General features: G+C 39.6%; 1 protein-coding gene across 20 annotated transcripts in view; it reads left to right on the top strand.

The window, feature by feature from the left end:
- LOC137183413 (inositol hexakisphosphate and diphosphoinositol-pentakisphosphate kinase 2-like) overlaps positions 1-24,836 on the top strand; it is a 58,736-nt gene that overhangs the window by 8,704 nt on the left and 25,196 nt on the right. For 17 of the 20 annotated variants that reach the window (XR_010928465.1, XR_010928464.1, XM_067590450.1 and 14 more), the window contains exons 2-22: positions 2,507-3,132; positions 5,033-5,228; positions 7,241-7,331; positions 7,761-7,846; positions 8,362-8,516; positions 9,203-9,304; positions 9,466-9,627; positions 10,924-11,045; positions 12,309-12,410; positions 13,030-13,116; positions 13,512-13,587; positions 13,939-14,048; positions 14,364-14,387; positions 15,492-15,577; positions 17,031-17,156; positions 20,763-20,884; positions 21,342-21,524; positions 21,820-21,961; positions 23,317-23,540; positions 24,193-24,320; positions 24,484-24,598. Coding sequence is in view for 18 of the 20 variants with exons in the window: in XM_067590450.1 (XP_067446551.1) it covers positions 2,938-3,132; positions 5,033-5,228; positions 7,241-7,331; positions 7,761-7,846; positions 8,362-8,516; positions 9,203-9,304; positions 9,466-9,627; positions 10,924-11,045; positions 12,309-12,410; positions 13,030-13,116; positions 13,512-13,587; positions 13,939-14,048; positions 14,364-14,387; positions 15,492-15,577; positions 17,031-17,156; positions 20,763-20,884; positions 21,342-21,524; positions 21,820-21,961; positions 23,317-23,540; positions 24,193-24,320; positions 24,484-24,598 (2,634 nt within the window). In the remaining 2 variants the exon portion in view is untranslated. The remainder of the gene's footprint in view (positions 1-2,506; positions 3,133-5,032; positions 5,229-7,240; positions 7,332-7,760; positions 7,847-8,361; positions 8,517-9,202; positions 9,305-9,465; positions 9,628-10,923; positions 11,046-12,308; positions 12,411-13,029; positions 13,117-13,511; positions 13,588-13,938; positions 14,049-14,363; positions 14,388-15,491; positions 15,578-17,030; positions 17,157-20,762; positions 20,885-21,341; positions 21,525-21,819; positions 21,962-23,316; positions 23,541-24,192; positions 24,321-24,483; positions 24,599-24,836) is intronic. The other 3 variants (XM_067590447.1, XM_067590456.1, XM_067590451.1) reach the window with 1 other exon arrangement.

Here is a 24,836-nt window from a genome sequence, read left to right as displayed (position 1 = left end):
GGATGGTTACAGAATAGGTCTTGTGGTTTGAATCCTAACTAGCTGAGAGAAACTGTGCAGGGAGAGTTAATGAGTGCATAAATAATTAAATATGTTTTAGGTTAGACAACTATAGACTGAGGGTAACACATTCAAGTGTAACGATCATTTAATAATTATAAAAATGACAGTTGGTCCAACGCAGACGTTACTTGAGTGGCTCTGTTTTGAAAAGTGAAATGCAAAGCAGAGTAATGTGATCCACTTCAACGTACGTACAGGACACACAAGGAGACAGTCTGGCTCCTCTTCAGGCTCCGTAGCCATGGCGACAACAAACAGCAGCGTGAGCTCTTTACAAAATGAAATGCTCTGAGTCAGCAGCAGGCTCACGTGGAGTAGACGACGACGTTGTTGTTGTGTTTAGTAAGTGTTTGGTGGGTGTGTGGGCTGTATGTGTGTAATAGTTATTAATGATTGTCCAATGACTCTTCATCTGGAAGAGTTAACAGAGCTACATTAAAGTCTGAGCGTCACATGATGTAAATTCTGTTTTGAGGCCTTTCTACCTTCACAAAATGATAAGACTAAGACTCTACAACCACACTAGTGGATCTGAATACTAATATCAGCCTGCTAACATGCTCACAAGGACAATGTTTACATGTTGTTTAGAAAATAATGTTGACCATGTCCACCATCGCCATCTTAATTGAATGTGTTAGCATGCTAACATTTGCTAATTCATGACAGTAAAACTTAAAGGACCACCAGAGTTATTGCAGTTCATCCGGAGGGGGGACATGAAATGTCTGAATGAAGTTTCATGGCCGTTCATCCAATTGTTGCAAAGACATTTCACCCAATACCAAATCTGCTGACCTCACAGTAGCGGAAGAGAAATAGTCAGGGAGTCAACAAAGTAATTAAAGGACAGGTTCACAATTTTTCAAGCTGTAATCATTCCTCCTGTTCATACTGGCTTTTAAAAGATCCCCTTCAAATGTGCTTTAATGTAAGTGATGGGGGTCAAAATCCACAGTGTGTCCACACAGTCATTTAAGAGTTTATCTGAAGCTTATATGAGGCGTCAGCAGTCTGAGTTAGTCACATCAAGTGGTTATCTGCCACATTTACAGTCTTCTTAGCATCAAATTCCCTCTTTGTGTTTCCCTGTTGAGCTGCGGTGGAAGTATAGTAACAAAAAGAGGGACTTTGGCACTAAAAAGACTGTAGCGTTGAAAGATATTTACTTGATTTGACTAGTTTGGATGGATGAAACTTCATATTAACTTCAGATAAACTTTTAAATACATTTTTGCATAGAATGAGGACTGTGGATTTTGTCCCCCATCACTTACATTGTAAGTGCATTATGAAGGGATCATCTATGAACTGGAGGAATGATTACAACAAGAAAAAGCTAATTCAGTGTTCATTAAGATTTACCATCTGAGCACCTTGAATATCTATACTAAATTTATTTGCAACCCTTTTTTTTTGTCATCTAAGTTTGAATTTGTTTTTACATTTCATCACTACAAAAATAAAGATAATATGAATGTAACACATTAAAATAAAAGGAGAAAAACACAGGGAAAAAAAGGCAAACAAAAGCAAACAAACACCCTGGTCTGTACACAGCTATAAAAACAAAAGGGCAGTAAAACAGAACAACCCCAGCACCACAATATTCCTTTGTAGTCTGTTAACTAGTAACCCAAACCCTCTCTGAGATGTAGCACCCTTAATGTATGTCAGGAAATCATGATACATTTAACTAGTTTGAATATTATCTACCCTGGTAATCACATTTTCAAAAGAAGCAGTCTCTGTCATGACTTTAAGCTCTGTCTATGTAAAGTCAGCCTGTTACTGACATAATATAAACTATAAATAGTTTATGTTTTAGCCTTAGAGAAACTGGTGGAGTCACTGAACAGCTGATATATTTGCATCCTCAGAGCCATGAAGCTAACATGACAGGAACAGGAAATAATTTGCATAATGAGGTTTGATTCATGCTTTTCTTACAGTCCTCTACTCGCATTTTAAAACTAATGATGTATGTGTCACGATGTCTTTTTGTGAATATGTATTGATGCACATACCTTCTGTTCCTGTAAACACACTTTCACTATGTATTAGTAAATGTTTAAACTGCCATTATCTGTAAATATTTCTGTTGTCAACATAGCAAGAGTTTATCTATTTTATCTTCAGTACCTTTTTTTATCTTGAGTCTTTACTGTCGCAATGACCCAGTTTCCTCAGGAATCGATAAGTTTCTCTTCTATTGTGTAGCTGATGTTACAGCCCTGAGGTTTATTTCTCAAACGGTGGATGTGGTGACACTGCGTCAACCAGTACTGTGGTTAGTCAGATATATTTATTCAAGTTAGCTCGCACAGCCAACTGTCAGCTGGTGGCTTAACCTGTCAGGTTTTATTCTTCTGTGTATCTGAACAGTTTTCACTCACAGGACCAGTTTCTCAATGTTTTTTTAACCTTTTTTGTTTATTTCTAGGGAAAGGACAATGATGTGCAAATGTTGACTGTGAAGTTTCCTCTGTGAAGAAGCGTCTCCAGACTGGGACATGCTATCTCTCAGAGCCAGACCTCCTCTGTCCTGACACAGGGAGTTTTACAACCAGGATCCCGATTGTCTACCTCAGCACACGTGGAGTCCGCTCCCTCTCTTCTACCTCTTTGGACCTCTGCTACTTTTTTCTACCTCAGCACACAGGTTCAGTTGCACGTAGCTGTTATCAGCCGGCTCGGAAAGGCACGACAGATCCTTCAGTTTGTCAGCAGGCTCTCAGGTATCAGTCATCCAGCGACAGTGTAACACACACTGGGTTTCTTCCTGCTTTATCCGCCATAATCGCTCTCTGACCTCGCACAACCCCTCTGCTGGGAGGAGCCACCTGAAGCCGCCATGTTGCACAGAGGTTTGTGATGTCCCAGCCCTGCGACGGACTGAGACCAGGTGCAGGAGAAGGAGAAGGAGAAGGACAGGGGCGGGTTCACCAAGACGCTCCTCGATTTTTGGTTGGCTCTGAAGATGACGAGCAAGACAGGGGCCAGATGGAGGCAGGCATGAAGAATGAGATGTTTCGAGAAGAGGAAATGGAGGATGAAGATGATGGGTCGGTAAGTTACAGGTGTTCAAGTGTAAAAGGTTTCCTAGAGTGCAACGAGGTGTGCCTTGTTGCTTCTGGTGTCTTTTATGAGCAGTTCAAATGATAAAATATCCCAAACATGAGCTGAAACTAGAGTCTATGAACAGTATTATTAATATCAGCAGTATTAACTATAAATTTCCACAGTGGAAAAAGATTATTTAATTTTGGAACAGGAGGTTAGAGCATGTCCCATATTTGGGCAGGAGGAAATTAACAGGCCTGGAAATTTTTAAAGAGGAAAGTTTTATTTGGAATTGGACTGTGGAAAAAGAAATGGAGACAGAAATATACAAAGACTGGTGTGAGAACAATGCAGCAGATAAACAGCTGTAAGGCTGCTGGTCTGTTGTATAGTCCTGTAACTATAAAAGGACTTTATGGTAGTGCTGTTTTAGCTGCTTGCTTACAAGCTATGGTTTCTTCTCTGGCTTTTGTTTCTATATCTGTCTTTGTTTTACATGTACAGTATTTTCATTTTTTATAAGTGTAATAATCATGTAAATCTAGTACATTCATTCATCAATTCAAATCAAATACATAGATGATGAATTTGAGTTTTTTGCAGGAATGGTGATATTTTCATGTTTCAAAAAAAGGAACTGAATCAATGATCTAAGAATAGTCTGTAGACATGCTAGTGGCCCTGTGAGGCTGCAGAGCTCATTACACACAAGAAACTCAATTTTCAAAGGGATGAAAGATGATGAGCAAAACTCCTATTTTTAGCTTCTTACCAGTTGTAGAAAAATTATTCAAAGTTTGTCCCGAGGAAAGGCCGCGCTGTTATTCATTTTTTATAGTAATAAAAAAGGTTTATCTGCCTTACGGTGGTCATTTCGGGACAAGTGAGTCTTAGCTTGTCAGGCTATCAGACTTTCCTCAGCGTTAAGCAGACTCAGCAATAGATAGATGCAGCTCTGATAGTTTTCAGCTTAATCATAGAGAATTATCACCCAACCTAGCATTTCCCTTCTGCTCTCTGGAGCATTTTAGTGTCTTTTAGCTAATTGTTTTTGGTTTTACGGCCTGTCTGCTACTGTTTTGGTTCACTCTTCACTCTGCTCTTATCAGCTACAGGCAGCTGTTTACTGCACAAAACCTCCAAAAAAAAGCTTTAAAAACCTAGTGGATGCTACCTGGGGCAAGCTATCAAACGGCAGACATATAAAGTTAGCCAGTAAACAAAGCGGACGGCGGTCATAAACGCTCCACCTCAACAGGGAAAAAGGATTCCTCTGTGGGCTCTCTGGCTCCGTCCATGTTTACTGAGAAAAAGATTTGGCCTTTTATATGCAGTAAATTGAAGAGCATTATCACTTGAGTGCTCAGCTAAAAGAGGTATTAACTGTGCTCTGTCTCTTCTATTTTTAGCAGAATGTAGCTTAATTTACAGTAATTTTCTGTCACGTTAGGTCCTGAACATACATTAAATAGTTTTTAAAATAGTATGTAAACGTGGAGTTTTGGTGGTGGTCGAGTTTAAGTGGAAAAACAGTTCATGAAATTTGAAAGATGGTCATGGAATAAACAGTTATACACAGTTTAGTCCATGTTGACTGCTGTTTTTCTGCCCCTAAGTGGCAAAAAATCAGTTATTGCATGTTTAAAGCAGAGCTGTATGTCATAATGCTAACATTCAGTATGTTAATGACACATATTTAGCTTGTTAGTATGCTATGTTAGCATTAATCCCAAATTATAGCTGAAGCATTTAAGTTAATAACCATTACCATCAGTCTCTGTCAGCACAACAACACTACACCGTGCAGCAACTTGCACATTTCTGGCATGTCAATACCCTCATCTCACTTGTCATCTCCCTCCATCCCTCTCTTCACCGTCCTAATCCTTCCTGTCTTCTCGTCAAGCCTTCAGAGCGACAGATTATGGTCGGCATATGCGCCATGATGAAGAAGTCGAATTCCAAGCCCATGACTCAGATCCTGGACCGCCTTTGTAAGTTCGACTACATCGATGTGGTTATCTTCCCGGAGGAGGTGATCCTGGAGGAGCCTGTGGAAAAATGGCCCCTCTGCGACTGCCTCATCTCCTTCCACTCCAAAGGTAAAACTTTACAATCGTTAAAAGCATCTCTGTCAAACAAGGGGGAAACAGTAACTGGGAGGTGGAGGGGGAAAATGTGGCCAAGAAATGTACTACTAAAGAAAGATCTAAGAGGTTTTGATGCGTCTCTTCCATATATGGAATAGTTTTTTGCCCATCCTTCATAGAAATTTTAAACCGTTCACATGAGGCTTTGATGAACTACAACTGCAACTTATTTCCCCATGAATTCACTAGATACCTGAATATTTCTGACCACAGGAAAAGTTAAACCTGCTGGATCTTCCTTCAGCACTTAACTTAGGAATAGTAAATTACCTTTAACAAAAGTAGGGCTGCAACAAAGGGTCGATTAATTTTCTTGACTTATCAGTTGTTTTGGGGGTGAAAAATGTAGATCACTGTTTCCCAAAGCCTAAAATGTCTTGTTTTATCTCAACCAATAGTCCTCAACCCAAAGATATTCAGTTTACTATCGTAGAAGACTAAAGAAACCAGAAAATAGTCACGTTAAAGAAGCTGAAACCAGAGAAATTTAGCATTTTTTCTTAAAAAAATGCCTGAAAACGATCTATTAATCTATTATGGAAATAGTTGGCGATTAATTCTCTGTCAATTAAGTCAAGTAAGATGTTTCCCAGCTACAGTATCTGGTTCAGTTAGACATCTGATGATGGATTTCTCTTATAAGTCCCACTGAAATTACATTTTTTTTCTGCTACATCTGTTATATAAATCAGATATTCTATCTTATCTTGAGAGAAAGTATCAGTGCCCAAAAAGTTTATACCATATTATATTGATTTCCAGGTTTGTGTCAGGATGTCTGGCAGCAACAGTCTCTGGGAGTCTCTAAATGGGAAAAACAGAGAACTTTGGGATTGGAAATATCTATTAAAAGCTTGAAGTTAAACCCTCAGCTGACTCTGTCTGGTTTACAGAGGCAGATCTAGATGAATGAGATCAACACACCTCTCCAAGTACATGTCTTCTATCTTAAATTATACATGAGAACACATCTTGCTTCACACACACACTTAGATTTAGGCGTTTAGTGCACTTATCAAATAGTAGGATCAGTTTGTTTTATCACTAAAGCAGCCTTGTAAAAAAAAAAGGCAAAGGATGAAAACACAGTATCTTGTATTTATATTATACTGTACATTCAATGATTCACTGTACTTCTTACACTGGTCTGTCTCTGTGTGTGTGTTTGAGTCAGATTTTATCACATGGGACACACATGGGGTTTTTCCGTTCTATTTTTAATAGGAGATGTTTGTAGTGTAGCTCGACCATGGGAACATGTGAGTCCTGTGTTTTTGTTTATGCAAAAGCAGGAAAACAAACCTTTTTCCTAAAATATTTCCTTCAGATGTGGATGTTTATCGTGCTCACGTGCAGAACGACATGCTCAGAACTGGGAACAATGGAGTGTTTTAGTGCTTTTTTTATGTATGAAATACACTTATGTGTCAATATCTGCTAATTAGCTAAGTGTAGTGAAGTAAACTTAATCAGTGTATTGTGCACATGTGTCCAAACCTGTATAAATATAAATTGTTAATTGACAAGTTCCTTATTCTTCTGTATTTTGGCTAAAACCTCATTGTGGCAGTGTTTCTGCTCTCAAATGTGAAACGAAACATTTTTTATTTTGATTTTCTATTAATGAAGTTTTTCTTTTCTCATCTCTTCTGTCACAGTTGAGATCACTCCTCATAAATACCAACTTTTCCGTCTACATATTTCAAATAAGCAGCTGTTGTTGTCACCAAAAATGGAAACGCATCACTTCCTGTTGGCCAGAATTTTTCAGGCCAAAATTGGATGTTTAAAACATTGGTCAAATTTTAACACTTTCATGCTTTTACCAATACAAATAACATATATTACTCTCCCTTGTCCCATAAACCAAGGTGGATGCTCAGTTCAGACTTAAACTGAATGATATGATGACTGTTTGTAAATAGTAATGACCAACATTTTATTTACAATTCAACATTTTTCAGGTTTCCCTCTGGACAAAGCTGTGGAGTACGCCAAACTCAGGAATCCACTGCTCATCAATGACCTCAACATGCAGTATTTCATACAGGACAGGTACGATTTAATCAGTAATACACTCACATTAACATTTATATTCTGTAAAGGGCACCGTGTGTGTGTGTGTGTAGACTTGTTGTGGCCTGCAGCAGTTAGTGGATGAGATGGGAATAATTTTTCAAGTAATTTTGAAGTGGCTTCTACTCGTTTAATGCAAATAACACATCTTGAGATTTACTGGCCCGCTGTTTTCATTTGGCACAAAAAAATCTGCAAATCGGCAGCATTTGCATTCTTTTTAGCAACCAACTTGTTCAAACTTGCCATCTTTTTTTTTTTTAATTAGAGGAGTGTTGACATGATGGGAATGACATAATGGTTATTGTCACATACCTTATACAGTATACACACACACACACACACACACACACACACACACTCACTCACTCATGATGGTTGTTTAACGGTTGTTTGATTCCCTGTCAGGAGGGAAGTGTACCGTATCCTACAGGAAGAGGGCATTGACTTACCTCGTTATGCTGTTTTAAACCGAGATCCCGACAACCCTGAAGGTGAGTAAGAATTGTTTGTTTTGCGTCAAAAAAAAAAAAAAGATGATACTTCTGTGATGTTTAGCAGCTTATCGGACGTCAGTCACCTAAAAAGATGAATCAGTGTTTAGTGCAAGAACCAGAAACTCAAGTTTAAGTTCTGTAAAAACAAAGCATGAGGGAAAAGTCAGAACTGCACGTAGCTGAGAATGTTTGCTGCTTGGTCTCATATTCAGACACCGAGGGAATCAATTTGATAATGTGGGCCTTTTATTAATGTTGAGAGTGTTACCAAGCAATTTATTAATTATTTAAGATGCCCTCCAGACATTTTTTAACACCTATAAACAGTATTTTTTGAAAGTGCCTGCCCTTTTCCAAACAGTTTCCAATGACGACTTCTCAGGAAGAGATGGTTGATTGTACATTCGTACTAAATGCAAACTTATTTATGCTTCTCCCTTGTCTCTAACAACTGTGTTACTTTGTTTAAGTTCGTGTTGTAAATTTTAAAAATAAGGTCGTTTTCTTCTCAGAGTGTAACCTGGTGGAGGCGGAGGACCATGTCGAGGTGAACGGGGAGGTGTTCCCTAAACCCTTTGTTGAGAAACCTGTGTGTGCCGAAGACCACAATGTCTACATCTATTACCCGACATCTGCTGGAGGGGGCAGCCAGAGACTGTTCAGAAAGGTAACAAGGTCTCCAAAGCAACTCTGCAAAAAAAAAAAAAAAAAGTGCAGTCATCAGCAGATACTTTGATCCAGAGTTACGTACAACAAGGGAGTTCAGGAGGTTGCTTAAGGTCACACTGACTTCTAAACTTTGCCATTCATGGACAATTATCAGCTCAATATTTTAAGCTACATAAAGATTTCCTTGTCAATAAATGTGTTGATATGATATTTATTTGACACTGACTTTTATTGTCACTTCTGAGAATAGTTAGAAAGGTCTACAAAGGAAAAACTAGTCTATAGGCTTTCAAATGTGAACTGAATCAGGGCAGCGCATGTGATTAATAGACTATACTGAATGTTTGATATTGATGTTTTGATTATTGGTTGTTTTTTTTAATATATATGTACCAGGACTCCCTGGAAAAGAACATTGATACTGAGTGTATTTTCCTGGTGAAATAAAGTAAACAAACATATTTATTGAACTGACTTACAGAACAGAAAACGTAATAACATTTGAATTTTAAAAAAGGTCACACTGAGAGGACATTTGGCTCCTGCAGTGATTAAACCTGTTACCTACTTACAAAGTACTGTTCAGCTGGCATAAAGGTTGGAAAATGAGGCACAATTAAATATTAATTTACAGGTTTTATTCTAAATTCCTTTGAAATATCTTTGTCTTTGTCTTTGCTGTAGATTGGGAGTCGTAGCAGTGTGTACTCCCCAGAAAGCAGCGTACGAAAGACTGGGTCCTACATCTATGAGGAGTTTATGCCCACAGATGGTACTGATGTGAAGGTACGGTGGATATTCAGTCAGTTATTGGGGGTGTTTATCTGCTTTATTTTGATTTTTGGCACCAACGACTCATACTGATGAATCATGCTTTAGCCAGTTAGTGAGATGAAGAAATCACCGATGTCTCTGAGGCATTTTCTGTGTGTGTGTGGACGTCCCAGGTTTACACAGTGGGTCCAGACTACGCCCATGCGGAGGCCCGGAAGTCTCCTGCGCTGGACGGGAAGGTAGAGAGGGACAGCGAGGGGAAGGAGATCCGTTACCCCGTCATGCTGACCGCCATGGAGAAACTGGTTGCCCGCAAAGTCTGCATGGCCTTCAAGGTAAACTTTAGTCACCGAACTAAACTGGAACCACTTTAGCTGCCACGTAGCAGGCTCAGAGGACGGCGAGCAAAAGACTCCAGTTTGAGTTTGTCATGCATTCTTTTGAAAACTGCACTTTTTATCTGCTCGTGGTCTTTTTCTTTTGCTCTTTTATTGCTGCCTTTGCCATTAGTGGTCAAAAACTACTCTGGGTACATTTTTATGTCTAATCTATTTCAAGCTAACACAAAAACTGCATCAACTTGTGTTAAACTGCAGTAAGACAGTAAGACTGTTATCAGCTCATTAAACCCATTTGAGAGTAAAATATCTTTAAACCAGTTGCTGTAAATAAAGACAGTTGTCAGCCCACAGTAACTAAACTCCAAACGTGGATAAACTTTAGATATTTTAATCTTTTCCTTACAAACTAAATGTAGTATCTCTGTATACTTGATGAATGGGAGTTACCGGAAGCATTTTAAAGCCTACCACCCTGAGAATACTTCATATCACACTGGTCTGACCAACATAATACAATCCTGTAATCAGCAAACATAAAGTAGATAGGGAGGATCTGTGATGCTGACTCTATCATCACTCAGAGCTGATTATGGATGACTCAGTGAATTACAGAAACCACATTGGACTCACAACAAACATGTTAAGACGACTACAGCGCAGAGCACAAAAACACTATTCATAAGTTCCTTGTAGTACAAGTCTTAACATCAGGACTCAGTGAACTAAACAGTATCCTCAAAGGAAACATAACGACCCCAAATGGACAATTTTCCTCAAACAAATATATGTAGTTGCCTTGAAAGCCTGATAAATATTTATTTAGGTGCTGTGAAGACTATATTATTGGGAAAAAATGCAGAATTTCATTGTTGCTGATAAAATAATTTAGTTTTTGGAACATTTTCTTCTTGTATCTCAAACAAGATAACGCACAAACAGACATATCTTCTTGATTTCTGTAGGAGACAGAGAATCAAAAACTGTTCATTGATTTTATGCAGCTTCTGAGTCTTTTTAAAATGATTTGAGTACAGCTGTGTTTTTACTTCGATGAAGATAAGCTTCATGTCAAAACATTAGTTGTGGTACTTTATTAAAAAGCTCAATCTATACAGTACAGTAACCGTGTGCTGATCCTGGATCTGTTTTTTCTCAGTTCTTTGTTTATAACCGTCGTGTTAACTCTGTCTAATAAAAGCAGACTGTAGTCGTGTCTTTAGGCGCTTCTTGCTCCACAGTATGGCTAACAACATCTCTGCTGAATCTCTAAATTCTTGTGTGTGACTTTAGCAAACAGTTTGTGGGTTCGACCTGCTCAGAGCCAACGGCCATTCCTTCGTCTGTGACGTCAACGGCTTCAGTTTTGTCAAAAACTCCATGAAATATTACGACGACTGTGCCAAAGTCCTGGGGTAAGTGACCTCAGCTTACATGTTATTAACCCTGACCTGATACTTTCCTACTGCATGAAACAGATCATCTCAAGCAGAATATTAAAATATAATATATTACTACAGTCTATTACAAACATAGGAGTTTTATATTTGAGCACAAGCGTACGGACAGAAAATAAAACATACATTTGCAGATAAACAGTTTAACAATATCATGCATTAATGAAAATAATGAACACCAGAATCAAGACAAACCAAACCCCTCAGAAAAAATCTCAAACTAAAGCAATAATTTGGATAATAAATAAATGCTCAAATCTTTTAAGACCTGTTCTGGGTTTCGTCCAATTTAAAAGTACCTTCAAGTTTTCCTGTTTAGAAAGATTTTTCTGTGTTGTAATGAGGAAGCAGTCTATTCTTTTTGGTTTCTATCTGATGTTCCTGATGTTTAAAAGCATTTTCCTTGTTGTGGCTTTAAAAGACGAGTGTGTAAGATTTAGTGGCATCTAGTGGTGAGGTTGCAGATAGCAACCAACTGAATACTCCTCCCCTTCCAAGCGTGTAGGAGAACCTACGGTAGCCGTGAAACTCGTGAAAAGCCCGAAAGTCCCTCTCTAGAGCCAGTGTTTGGTTTGTCCGCCCTGGGCTACTGTAGAAACAGGTGGTGCAACATGGCGGACTCCATGGAAGGGGACCCGCTCCCTATGTAGATATAAAGGGCTCATTCTAAGGTAACGAAAACACAACTATACTTATTTTCAGGTGATTATACACTAATTAAAACATACTCATAAATATTATCTTATATTTCTGCCAAGTCCGTTCCGCTAGACGCCACTAAATCTTACACACTGCACCTTTAAAGTAAACATTGCTTTGAAGCAGTCGTGTTGTAATATATTCATAAGTGTCGACAGCTCGGAGGATCCTGTTGTCAGCTTTACATCTTAGTTTGTTTCTGATTCATTACCTCTCCTTCCAGGCAAAGTAACTTGAACTTTACGACTAAAGAGTCATAAGTTTTACAAATAGAAAGCGTTTGACACAGGAAATGTAGCTTCCCTGCAGTAACAGACGGTAGAACGAACATAATTCCTCATGATGTGATGCTCTGATGGCATATATCATGTGCAAAGACCTTGCAGGATGAATTTATTCACGGCACAAAACAGGAAGGAGCACTCTGTAAACGTCGGTAAAAATGAGGATCACAGAGGCTCCTGCAGCATGAATGACATGTTTATTTTTACCCTTGTATTTTATATGTCCGTGCCTCAACAGGAACATGGTGATGAGAGAGTTAGCCCCCCAGTTTCATATCCCCTGGTCCATCCCGATGGAAGCTGAAGACATCCCCATTGTCCCGACAACCTCAGGAACCATGTACGTACTGAAACTATTTGCTGTATGATGTTCCAGCTCCTGAGCAGCCTGGAAAAGAAAGTTTTGTTGCTTAGCTACTGAGCATATGATAAGCTCAAATACAATACTGTATATTATATTATAGTCATATATATATTATAGTTTGCAATGGTTAAAATATTTAAAATGTCTTCAATGTTTTTGAAAATGAACAGATGGTCTGACGGTACTTTTCCTGAATTCAGTGCTACCAAAAACTCTTCATTCAGTTTTAAATAATTATGTATTAGTCATTTCACCAGTATTTATTTGCTTAACATTATGAATGAATAAAAAAATACATGGTTACGTAAGTTTCATGCTCCAGAAAAAAATCTGGGAAAAACCCCTTCACACATTAACACCCAGTAACTGAGGATCATTTACCCGCTGACCCCCTCACACACTCAGAGACACTCAGTCATCATGAAGTCTGGAGTCTCATCTGTCCCCCGGCGGTGTCAGTGACACTCTTAATGCTGAGCGGTATTTTTTCAGCGTCGGTTAAGGTCTTAGTGGGGGGGGTGTGGGGGGGTTTATCGAGGTAGGTTGGAGAAATAACTGAGCGTCTGACTTATATCCCCTCTTCTCTCTGATTCAGGATGGAGTTGCGCTGCGTTATCGCCATCATCCGCCATGGAGACCGCACACCCAAGCAAAAAATGAAAATGGAAGTCCGACATCCTCTGTAAGGGTTCTCTCTCTCTCAGCGTAGCTTTCAGTTATTATATGTGTAGTTTTTAGCTAAAACTAAACAAAGGATATCAGTGTATAGTACCTCATCCTCCAAAATACTGGATAAGGAGCAAGATGTGATGTGATATGTGAGGACAAATTTGTATTACCACTTGTTGAAATGCCAAAAACTACAAGACTAAGCATGCACAATATCCCTCCTCCCTCTCTTCCCTCCATATATGTATAAATGTTTTTAAGTCTAGTTCACAAAAATGTTAGTATAAACTTCAGCCTGTCACTCTTTACCTATTTTTTTCTTAAGCAATAAATCAACATGTCAAAAGATTTTTTCCTTCAACCAATCTAATTGTATCCCTTTATTCTGCCGTTTTAATCTGTTTGTAGATTCTTCGAGTTGTTTGAGAAGTACGGAGGCTATAAATCCGGAAAGCTAAAGCTGAAGAAGCCAAAACAGTTACAGGTGAGGTTGACGTTAATCTCTTTCTCCCCACACATCCTCTCCTCTGCACCTTAATTTATGTTTTGTAGCAGATGATGACTAAATCTTAAGAATAATGAAGGGTTTTCAGAGAGGATAGTTTCATTCCCGCCTATCGAGCTTCTTAATTATTATGGATCACAAACCATCATCATGTCGCTGTCTAAATACACTCACACACACCGCATTCATCCTGTCACTGCATCATCTTCACCGCCTTGTCTTTCACATTCACTTCATGGTATTCAAAGCGCTCTGTGTGTGTGTGTTTAGTCTGCTTTGTGAAATTAAAGATAACAGTCAAATTAAAGATAACTGCCTCTGTGTTTCCAGGAAGTGTTGGATATCGCCCGCCTGCTGCTGGTCGAACTTGGCCAGCACAACGACTGCGAGATCGAGGAGAAGAAATCTAAACTGGAGCAGCTCAAGACTGTCCTGGAGATGTGAGTGATATCTTAACACCTAAAACACGCACACACACACTGTCTCACAAACACACGCCATCAGCCATCATCCTCCAGTTTCATGCCATCATCATCATCACTCATCTGCAGTCACCCACCCTCATCTGCGACTCTAGCTTCATCTTTCAACACCCCCACAAGGGTTCAGCCATCTTACTCACATCCACATACATGAATTACGTTGAATCGCTCCCTCCCTCTTTTGTCTCTAACTCTTTCCTTTTTATATTTTCTTCCCTCCTCTGTCCCTCTTTTTCTCCCGCCCACCCATCTCTCCTTTTTTCTCTCCAAAAGGGAATCCAGCTTGATTGATACTCAGTACGCACTCTCTCTCCCTTCTCACTTTAAAGGATGAGGTCCTTTCTGTAGTCTACCTAGACTGTGTACAAAATATTAGGAACACATAGTCTCTTTCTGACACAGACTAAGGTGAATATAGGCGAAGGATGTGATTTTTAATCATTTACATCGATAATAATGGTAGCTGAGCAAGTATAAATAAGGTAAAGAATGCAGTTTAGATGTGTGTTTGTGCAAGATTAGATATTTGAAAGGTATTCCTAATGTTTTGTACACTTGAGTGTATAAATTTCTTTAACATCCATTCATTTTTATCCATTAACACCGGACACATACACAGTCAAATGTCTTTTGATGGTTTTACTGTGTCTCTGTATGTGTAAATCAAGAGTGTGCTGTGCTACTTTTGTGTGCATGCCGTCCTGACCGCATATAAACTGGACTCTAAATCTCCTAATGTCTTCCTTCCTCCTGCCTGCTGTCAGGATTTACACTCATTATAGTTATTTGCTGGGGATCTTATCCAGAGAAACTTGGAATGAGTGCAGCAGCAAAAATTGTCTGGAAGTCCTAGATCAGATATCAGCCGTGTGTGTGTGTGTGTTTGACTTTTAAGAACCAGAACAGGATTAGAGTTGGTTTTGATTTTCACCTCACGTCGTTTTAAAAGCAGTCACGCACACGATGTTACACTTTCTCTCCGTTATTTGTGTTTGCATGCCCACACACACACACACACACACATGTACACAAACACACATTGAAATCGTGGTCTATACTGATCGTTAGCCGCTCAACGTACCTACCGAGTGACTCAGTTGTCATTAAACCATCTGCTAATCCTGTGTGTACGATCAGTTTGTCAGATAAGAAAAAGTTATTACCTTGTTCTGTTCTTCTTCTTGAGCTTCGTTTTTGGAATGAATGTGGACATGTGTTTGGTAAAATGAGTTAAATATTTAAACAAAAATTCTTGAAGGATGGGATAAAATCTTTGTGTATGTATGTGTGCTCACTGTGTGTCTGTCTATGTGCATATCAAAATTTGTTGTGTCTGCTTTGTGTGTGTGTGTGTGTGTATGTGTGTGTGTGTGTGTGTGTGTGTGTGTTAATTCCCACCAGGTACGGTCATTTCTCAGGTATCAACAGGAAAGTCCAGCTGACCTACCTGCGTAACGGCCAACCTAAAGCCTCCAGTGAAGAAGAAGGTAGGAACACACACACAGAGTTGGTGTTTATATCTATAGTATTTTCTTTTTTTAAACTGCGAGTGTGTGGAGTGTCACATGGAAAGAGATGACACTAATCTGTTACAACATAGCGGAAAACTGTAAAATAATATTGTTATAAGAAATAGAACAGTTAATCACTTCTTGACAAGTTAATGTTTTGGAGTAACAATACAGTATAGATAACTACATGTAGCTCATACTTTTTACATTTTGGAACATAAACTGTAATTGTTAAAGTATTGATGCAACTGGGGATGTTTGTTAACGGAATAACATTAACAAGAGATAAAAGATAAAAGATTTTAGCTAACGGTGGGTGCTAAACTGGGGAAGCTAAATTATCCAAGAATCTTATGTGAAAATACCCCAGTTTATTACTTTAAATCAGAGAGAGGGGCAGCTCTCTCATCCCTGTTATTGATTTACCCGTCAAAAGTTTGGACACACTTTCTCATTCATGTTGTATCTGTTAGGACTCTTTGTCTTCTTCTTCTTCTGCCCTAAAAGTATCTGGATCTTAGAAACAATAACAGCAACAGTTCCCAAACTTGGCAGATAGGTTGGAAATCTCACTGACTACTCAGACAAAAAAAAGAATACTGATTGGCCGGATATATAACAATGAACTTTGCAAACAGTGAGTCCGCAGTGATAATCAACATCTTGCTGTAATTTGTACTGTATGTACAACATTTTTTATTTCGCTAAATGTTTGATCACCTACACCAAAAACCAGCAGAATGATGCGTGATTTATTTTTTCAGAATTTACTCACCAACATTTTGACTGTTGTAAGCGTTTTAAGTTCAAAAAGACAAAAATACGCCATTTTTTCACATGATGATGTCACTGCTTCAAGCTGTGAGAAGGTGTGTGGAAACCGTGTCTCCCCGGTGACGTGTCTCCCCGGTGACGCAGTCAGTGAGTCAGCAGCTTCTCCGGGGATACAAAGGTCCCTGGTTCAAGTCTCAGGGTGTCTAATTCAATCTTGCCAACCATTTAGCAATTTATGCATGTGGCATGTTTTCAAATTCTTGTGAAGGTCATGTTAAATCGAAGACCGCCATTTGTGCTTGGACCCTGTTCATTACCACTTGCGGCTATATATATATATATATTATAGTTGTTGTTGGCAAAATGAGACTTAAGAGACACTTTAAAAACCTGGCAACACCATTGATTGCACACTCTGAGCCTCAGCAGCCACTAAAAATAAATAATTTAGTTTATTGATGTCAGATTAAAGAAATTCTGGTATTTGCAGTGTTCAAATCCTGCAGATGGATTGATGGACAACATGTATGTTTGTTTTACGCACCTTCCCAGATTAATTGAAGTAAATATACAAACTATACGGTTTATCGATCACAGGTGCAAATAAAACATCGGATAACAATTTTAATGTAACTTTCTGCTGCTGTTTGTTCAGATTCTAAGAAGGACGGTCCATCTCTGCTGCTGGTCCTGAAGTGGGGCGGGGAGCTAACGCCTGCGGGCCGGGTTCAGGCCGAGGAGCTGGGCAGGGCCTTTCGCTGCATGTACCCTGGAGGTCAAGGTACTCATCGGACACACACACTCACACTCACATTAGCAAATAGAGGTACTTACGAGGGGTTCCTTCTACTTTGGCTCTAATGTACTATTGCGGGACACAAGTACATGACCCGGTTCTGTCAAATTAATCAATTGAATTCACCCCTCAAAACTCAATGAGACAGTAATTGCTTGTGAATTTTGTTTACAGATGTACCCTCGAAGGAGCAAACACACACACACACACATACACTTCTTTTTACCAAAAACTCACATAGACATCCACAAAGGCACAAACACACTTAAAAGTCAAAGAAAGAAACTGTTACCAAGTCTGTCCTCCCACAGGCGCCTTTTATTGCTTATAAAAGTTTATTTCCAGTCTTTCTCTTTCAGTAACTGAAAGCAGGACCGTATTCAACATCGACATTGCATATCTGGCGTAGAGCGTCAAAGAAGACGAGGAGGTTGTTTTAGGGTCGACAAGACAGATTTTAAGGCTCCATACTGCCATTGTTACATTTTTGGTACCTTTCAGTGGATGTGATGTTTGAGAAAATGTGTTGCCTTCATTTTAGTCATTAAAGCTGACACACTGAAAAAAAAAAAGTCAAATTAAGTTCATATTTTGTGCCTCGATGATGGAATTTTTGAAATTCTGCAATGTGATCTGTAAGGTAATACAGAGGTTACAGAAGAGGCATTGAAGCCTTACTTGAACTAAAAAAAACATCCAAAATGGGCAACAATTATAGAGTCTGGAAGTAAATGTGGTGGGGTGAGCATATTGTAGCCACCGCAACTGAGTGTTACTGTCTGAAAGTCCTATCTATCAAGCAAACACACAGCTGATATATGAGAGAGAGAGAGAGAGAGAGAGAGAGAGAGAGAGAGAGAGGCTTCAGTTACCACCAACTCTCTGAAGAAGCTTATCATTTCTCTCTAACTGCTTGTTGCTATTAGCACTGGTCTTTGTGAATTGGACTGTTTTTGCAATGGAGCTCATTTGCATAGAAAAAGGCCAAATTTGCACTAAATGTATGAGTATTATCTAATTTACATACGTGCAAATAGCAAAGGGGCACCAAGATGCTATTTACTTGGCAGCACAGTTTGGGGTGCATTTCACCCTTTGTGAATAAGATTCTTTTTGTCTCATTGTGCAGCTTTTGCTGCTGCTAAACCTGAGCAATCCGTTTGTGAATAAGCAATCGCTATAGCTAATAATATCTCTAGCTATCCAAATTAGGGATATAGTGTGAAAAATGCCTGCAGTTGTTGCCGATGTTCTTTGTGTCTCTGGGGCTGCAAAATCTGTTCTTCCGGCATCAGCGCCGTCACTTGACGTGTGCAGTGACGTAGTTTGGGGCTAGGAGGAACTACAGGCTCTTTCTGCTTGGATTTCTAGTCTTCGCCTCTGGATAGCCAGGGGGCGTGCTCTAGATGCTGCTCAAAAACAAAACTTCCTTGTTCTCTTTGCTTGTATCACAAACTATCTACATTTCCAACAGCGAGAGTAGAATCTCAACACTATGAGTGCAGAGGATGTTATGGAGGAGGAGACATTTAACAGTGTTTTGGCTGACTCAGATATTCAGCTGTATTTATTCGAGCCAGAGTATACAGCCGATGAAATGCATCGGAGAGAGGCTGTGGCTGCATTAGCCGTGCAAGAGGAAGAACCTCACGTGCAATGCATCCTGGTACATGTAGGCACTGCCAGCGTGGCTCTGTGAGCAGGAAGACTCAGACTTTCTCGGTCAATATAGCACGCACAGGAATTTATTGCTTCAGTTGACTACATTTACCATCAACACTGATTGGACATCCACATGAAACATGGTGAAATCTCCCTTTAACCCTCACACCCTTAACCAGTTTGATGTATAGTCTTTAAGTGGACACACCTGTCACACCTGTTTCTCAGTCTCCCAGTTTCCCAGTCAGATTCTCAGTCTCTCCACTTACCTTGCAGAGCTTTTAACCAAGCAATACTTCTGTGTTCATAAATGACCTTTTTACAGGCTTTCCTGCTTAATGCTTTTATAGTGCATGAAAACCTGAAGCTGTACTGAAAGTAGATGCAATCTGTCCGCTTTGTTGCTTCTTTTTTGTTTCTTTTTTTCTGAAAAGAAGGCTATTTTCTCATCCCAGCTTATTGTTTTCATTCCTTTTTTCTCCACCACAAGTTTTGTCTATTAACTCTGCTCTTCTTTTCTTACCTGTTGCACTGTGTAAACTACTAGCCGGTAACCGCCGGTCCCTTGGCTGTGAGTCCCCTATTGACTTTGGTAAGAGAAGGGTTTCCTGGATATGACCACTCTTCCACTTCTCTCTCTTTCATTCTGCGCACTTCTCGCTCCATCCACTAACGTACTCTGATCTCATCGTGATTTTTGTTTCATTTCACCCCGGCGACTAGTGGTACTCGTCCTACATTGAGATTGCTGTGGATTGTTTGTGTCGTTGTTGATGTGTTCCTGAGGTGATCCATCGTAGCAAAGGTTGTTCGGTCATTTGCCCCTTACGCAACCAGGCAGCTAAAGTGACTGCAGTAATGGTGCTGTAAGCTAATGCGGATCATCTCACACTAATCCTACTGCATTTCTTTTCCCCCATGAGTTCTTGAGATTGTGAGATTGTTTGTTTGATAAAGTCTGAACTAGAGACTAGAACAGGGGTAAGTCCCCAACAGGTCCCTCATATAACCCAAGACAGTTCAGACTATCTGGCTGTAAACTAAAGAAAAATGCATGAACCAGCAGTGTGATTTGATCTGTAGCGTTGGTATGCATCCCACTGATTGAGCCCACCTGGGGTCGGCTGAGATAAAAAGATCAACGCGTAAATCTGCTCTCTCGGTTTAGAAATCCATACCCACTGATTTATAAACTGTGCCCTAAAATTTGACCTTAACGTTAGCTGCTTCCCCGCTAGCCTCAAACTAAAAGGTTGGTTTTGGAATGAAAAGCGCAATAAATACAACTTCACACAATGAAAGCTGTGAAATGTCCAAAAAGTCGTTTGAGCGCATGGATTGCAAATCCGCGGACACGGCTTCTAAACTGAGAGTACAGATTTATACATGGATCTTTTTTTTTCTCCTCAGCTGATCCCAGAGGGACGCTGTAGCATCCACCTTGTAAAACTACATTAATTCACATATATTTAGCATGTTAAAAGCCATTTTTTTATTGTCTCTCTCCAAGTAGGTAATCTGAAGTGTTTGATCTCATCTCCGCGGGAGCTGTCTCCAGTAATTTTCGGGGTTCACTCAATAACTGTTCACTTCACTTTCACTTCATTTTATTTTTTTAGCATAAACTACACAATTCAATTATTAAGTGAAATGAGCCATGTCAAAAGCTTTACCAAGCATTTTAAGCACTGTTTGATTATGAGGATGATGCATTTGAACTGAAAGTGATGTTGTACCTGCACAGGTGATGTGTGGCCTATTTTTAATGGAAATCTGTGGTACTTTTGGGTACAATCAACTTTTCTTTCAACTACCTCCCTGACTCAGCCGTTTCTATAAAGAGAATATTGTTGTATATTTGAATGTTGTTGTTTTTTTTTAACCAATCCGTTTTAACTGTGATGTTCCACTCTGTATACAATGTTCAAGGTGACTATGCTGGGTTTCCTGGTTGTGGCCTCCTGCGCCTGCACAGCACGTACCGCCACGACCTTAAGATCTACGCCTCAGACGAAGGCAGAGTGCAGATGACAGCCGCTGCTTTTGCCAAGGTAACTATGTCCCTCTACCTGAAAGACTGGACTTTATGTATAAATGGTGTTCCTAACCCACTCAATGTTTATGAGTAGTGTATCCCTTAGAAGACCTGAGATCCACTTGTTTCTATTGATTAGTCAGAAAATAAATGCTGTGATCTCCAATAATATGCATCTTTTGTGACAGTAGGGCTTTCTTTTCTAGGAACACAAACAGGTTTTTCTATGTAAATACTTCTAAAACTTAGCATTTTATGAAGCTGCAGATCCAGACCAACAAAAGACCTAAAAATTAAGGTGCTGGATAAGGTGTAGGTCTCGTGTTGTCTGAGGGGAAAATAAGTAAGAACTCTTTTTGAGCTGAACTTCTTTCTGTTATCTAGTTTAAACTGTATTAAGTGTATTTCTCTCAAAACACTGCGTAGAAATGTCAGTTGATGACTTCAGTTTAAGTACTCTGGTTTCTCTGCAGGGTCTGCTGGCTCTAGAAGGGGAGCTGACTCCAATCCTGGTCCAGATGGTGAAGAGTGCCAACATGAACGGACTGCTGGACAGCGACAGCGACTCTCTGACCGACTGCCAACAGAAGGTGAAGGCCAGACTGCATGAAATCATGCAGAAGGACCAGGAGTTTACACAGGAGGACTATCAGAAGGTATTTTTTAGTGAACGTGAGATGCTGGAATGAAAATATAAAAGTTACTTGATTGGATCTGGTGCTTTGTGCAATGTCTTGTTTGCCGGTATGTTCTGTTTGAATAGTTGGACGTGTTTCTTCAAGTCTCCACTGCTGAAATATTTAAACTTATCTAAAGAATTGTGAAAATATTATAATGCAAACACTGCCCTTGCATTTACTGGTGGTATAAGTGTAAACAAGTCTACAGTCTGTCATATGATTGTATGTAGAACATGTTTATCTATTTCCTTCTGTGTCCACTGTGTCACAGTTGGCCCCAACAGGCAGCCCATCGCTGGTGAACTCCATGGATGTCCTACAGAACCCGGTCAAAACCTGTGACAAGGTGTACGCCCTCATCCAGAACCTCAACTCACAAATCCGAAAGAGACTGGAGGACCCCAAGTCTTCAGGTACGCAGTGCTAACATGCTGATGCTGAGCAGGTGTAATGTTTATCATGTTCACCATTGAAGTTTAGAGTGTTAGCATGCTAGCTTTTGCACAAAACACAAAGTACAGTTGAGGCTAATGATGGGAATGTCATTGGTTTTGTAGGAGGTTAGTTGTTTATGAGCTCACCAAAAGCAAATCTCCAGCATCATGTTTTGATATAGCAATAAATATTGAATCTTGAATAAACCAAAGTATTGAACAATTTGAAATTTTGACAGTTATTCAGCCATTTCACTCTAAAGACAAAAAATTCCAACCTTATGGCGGCACTAGAGGAGAAGTCGGGGGATCACCAAAATCATTAGGATTCATCCTCATTCATCTGTACAATATGTCATGGCAATCCATTTAATAGTTGTTAAGATAATTGTTAACTGGGACCTATCATGCTTTTTGTGGTTTTATGTTATTTTTATACTGTTATGTTGTCAGATATCTATGTTAAACATGGTCAGAGTTCCAAAACTTGAAGTTAATGTATGTAGAAATGCTCCCTGCAAGTCAAAAGTCAGGACTTCAACCTGCTCTGAACTCTTCGTTTTATTCTACCTTGCCAACGAGTTGACGTCAGATTGTCGCGCATCCCCATAAACGGCCGTCCATTCCGTAGCCTTGGTTGCTAAGGTTGTTGCTAAGGTTTTTCCATGTGTTGTTTGCGTTGCTCACTCGCATATTTCGGATCAGATTCCAGCTTAAACATGTACAGATGTATTTTATAAGTTGACATTTTGAGTAAAGAACGAGACGAATAAGTTAAATCCTACTACTATAGTTTGTTTCATGGTTTGTTTACCTCCTGAGCAGCCGGACGTCGGCTGTGACGCAGCTTCCGGAAACTAACCAATCAGAAAACAGTGGGCTCATCGGGAGGGTGGGGCCTTAAAGAGACAGTAGCTAAAACGGCCTGTTTCAGACAGAGGCTGAACTGAGGGGCTGCATAAAGAGCCGGTATAAGATAAATGATTTTTCTTTTTTTGAGGTCCCAGAATCAAAATATGGAGCTGGAAATGGGCATAATTGGTCCCCTTTAAGATATTTCAGTCTGGACCAAAGTGGTAGACCAACCAACTGACTGACAGCCGTCCCTAGAGCCATGCTGCTAGCATGCAAACATGCATTTGGAGAACAAATGATCAAAATGTTAAAGCCAATATATTTTGCTTGGTCTGTAGGATTTTGTCTGTATGTACCAGACAGTTGAAGAAAAGGTTAAAATGCGTCCATGTAGTGAAGCATCAAGTATATTTAACTGTTAATTAAACTAGTTAATGTTAAAGATTATAACCGTTAGTTATCTTGTGCTTGTGTCCCAGACCTGCAGCTTTACCACAGTGAGACGCTGGAGCTGATGTTGCAGCGCTGGTCCAAACTGGAAAGAGATTTCCGTATGAAGAACGGGCGCTACGACATCAGCAAAATCCCGGATATCTATGACTGTATCAAATACGACACACAGCACAATGCTTCACTTGGTCTGGAGGAAACGCTGGAGCTGTTCAGACTGTCCCGTGCCCTCGCTGACATCATCATACCGCAGGTTAGCTTTGTAGCCCATTTCAGGTTTTCTCAAGCCATGTCTAGTCTAGTCACTGACGTAGAAGATACAGTAGAATGTTTTCACTGTACATGAAATTCTTAGTTTTTAATAATTTTGTAGTAATGGAATATTGAATTTATTGTAAGAGTTGTATTCCAGACAGCCGAAGTTGGGGTGTTTAAATTATGCACTTAAATCATCTGGAAGAATCAGGGAACGTCATGGATCTTAACAAATGGGTTACATTAGAGAAAAGTACCAGAAGGCATTTTGCAAGTCATTTCAGACATTATTCTGTTAAATAGTGGTTATAAAACCAGTTATTTTCCCTTTAAGAACAAAATAAAGCTTTATTATTTAATGTACAAAGCAACATAGACAGTAAAACACTAAATCGGATAAAAGGAATAAAAGTAAGTGAATTTGACCTGAAAAACAGCACAGTAGAGTTTTCAGGTCATGGAAGTGATACAACATATTTTTGGAAAGACTTTAATATTAAGACGTCATTGCATGAATTTATCAGTAATAATCCGCCTTCTGCCCCAAATCATGCTGGCATAAGGCTCCGTCTCTCCAGCATATAATGAATAAGGTGGGAAAAAAAAGGCAAATTAATTAATATATTCTTTTGTTCTTCAATGCTATGTAGGAGTATGGCATCAGCAAAGCAGAAAAACTGGACATCGCTCAGGCGTACTGCGTTCCTCTGATGAAGAAAATCCAGCTGGACCTGCAGAGGACTCATGAGGACGAGGCCGTTAACAAGCTGCATCCCCTGTGAGAATACAAACTGCCACCGAAGCGCACACAAACATGTTTACATGTATATAGCCTAAACACACATATACTGTATACACAATGTGTGTTTGTGTACATCGTAAGAGTTACCAGCGCCCTGCTGACTGAAGCTTTGTGTCATTTCCTGCCCTCTGGCATTCAGGTATTCTCGAGGCGTGATGTCACCTGGTCGTCACGTCCGTACTCGTCTCTACTTCACCAGCGAGAGCCACGTTCACTCCCTGCTGAGTGTCTTTCGCTACGGAGGGCTGCTGAATGTACGCTCAAGTTTTTATCATCTGACAGTTCTGCTTTTCCTCCTTTTTACTTTCTGAAGTTGAAGTCAGGTTGTCGGCCATCTTCTCTTCTTTTTAAAACCAAATAAATGTTTCCAAGCAAAATTTAATCAACTAATTAATTGATTTGAGTTATATACGTACCTCCTTTCAAAGTTTATGGACATTCTTACAATAATCTGATGTTCATTTTGTGCTTTGTCATGTTTTCATATTATCA

The sequence above is a fragment of the Thunnus thynnus genome, chromosome 5 (genome assembly GCF_963924715.1).
Source record: "Thunnus thynnus chromosome 5, fThuThy2.1, whole genome shotgun sequence".
Classification (NCBI taxonomy): domain Eukaryota; kingdom Metazoa; phylum Chordata; class Actinopteri; order Scombriformes; family Scombridae; genus Thunnus; species Thunnus thynnus.
This window is presented reverse-complemented; position numbering and strand designations above follow the sequence as displayed.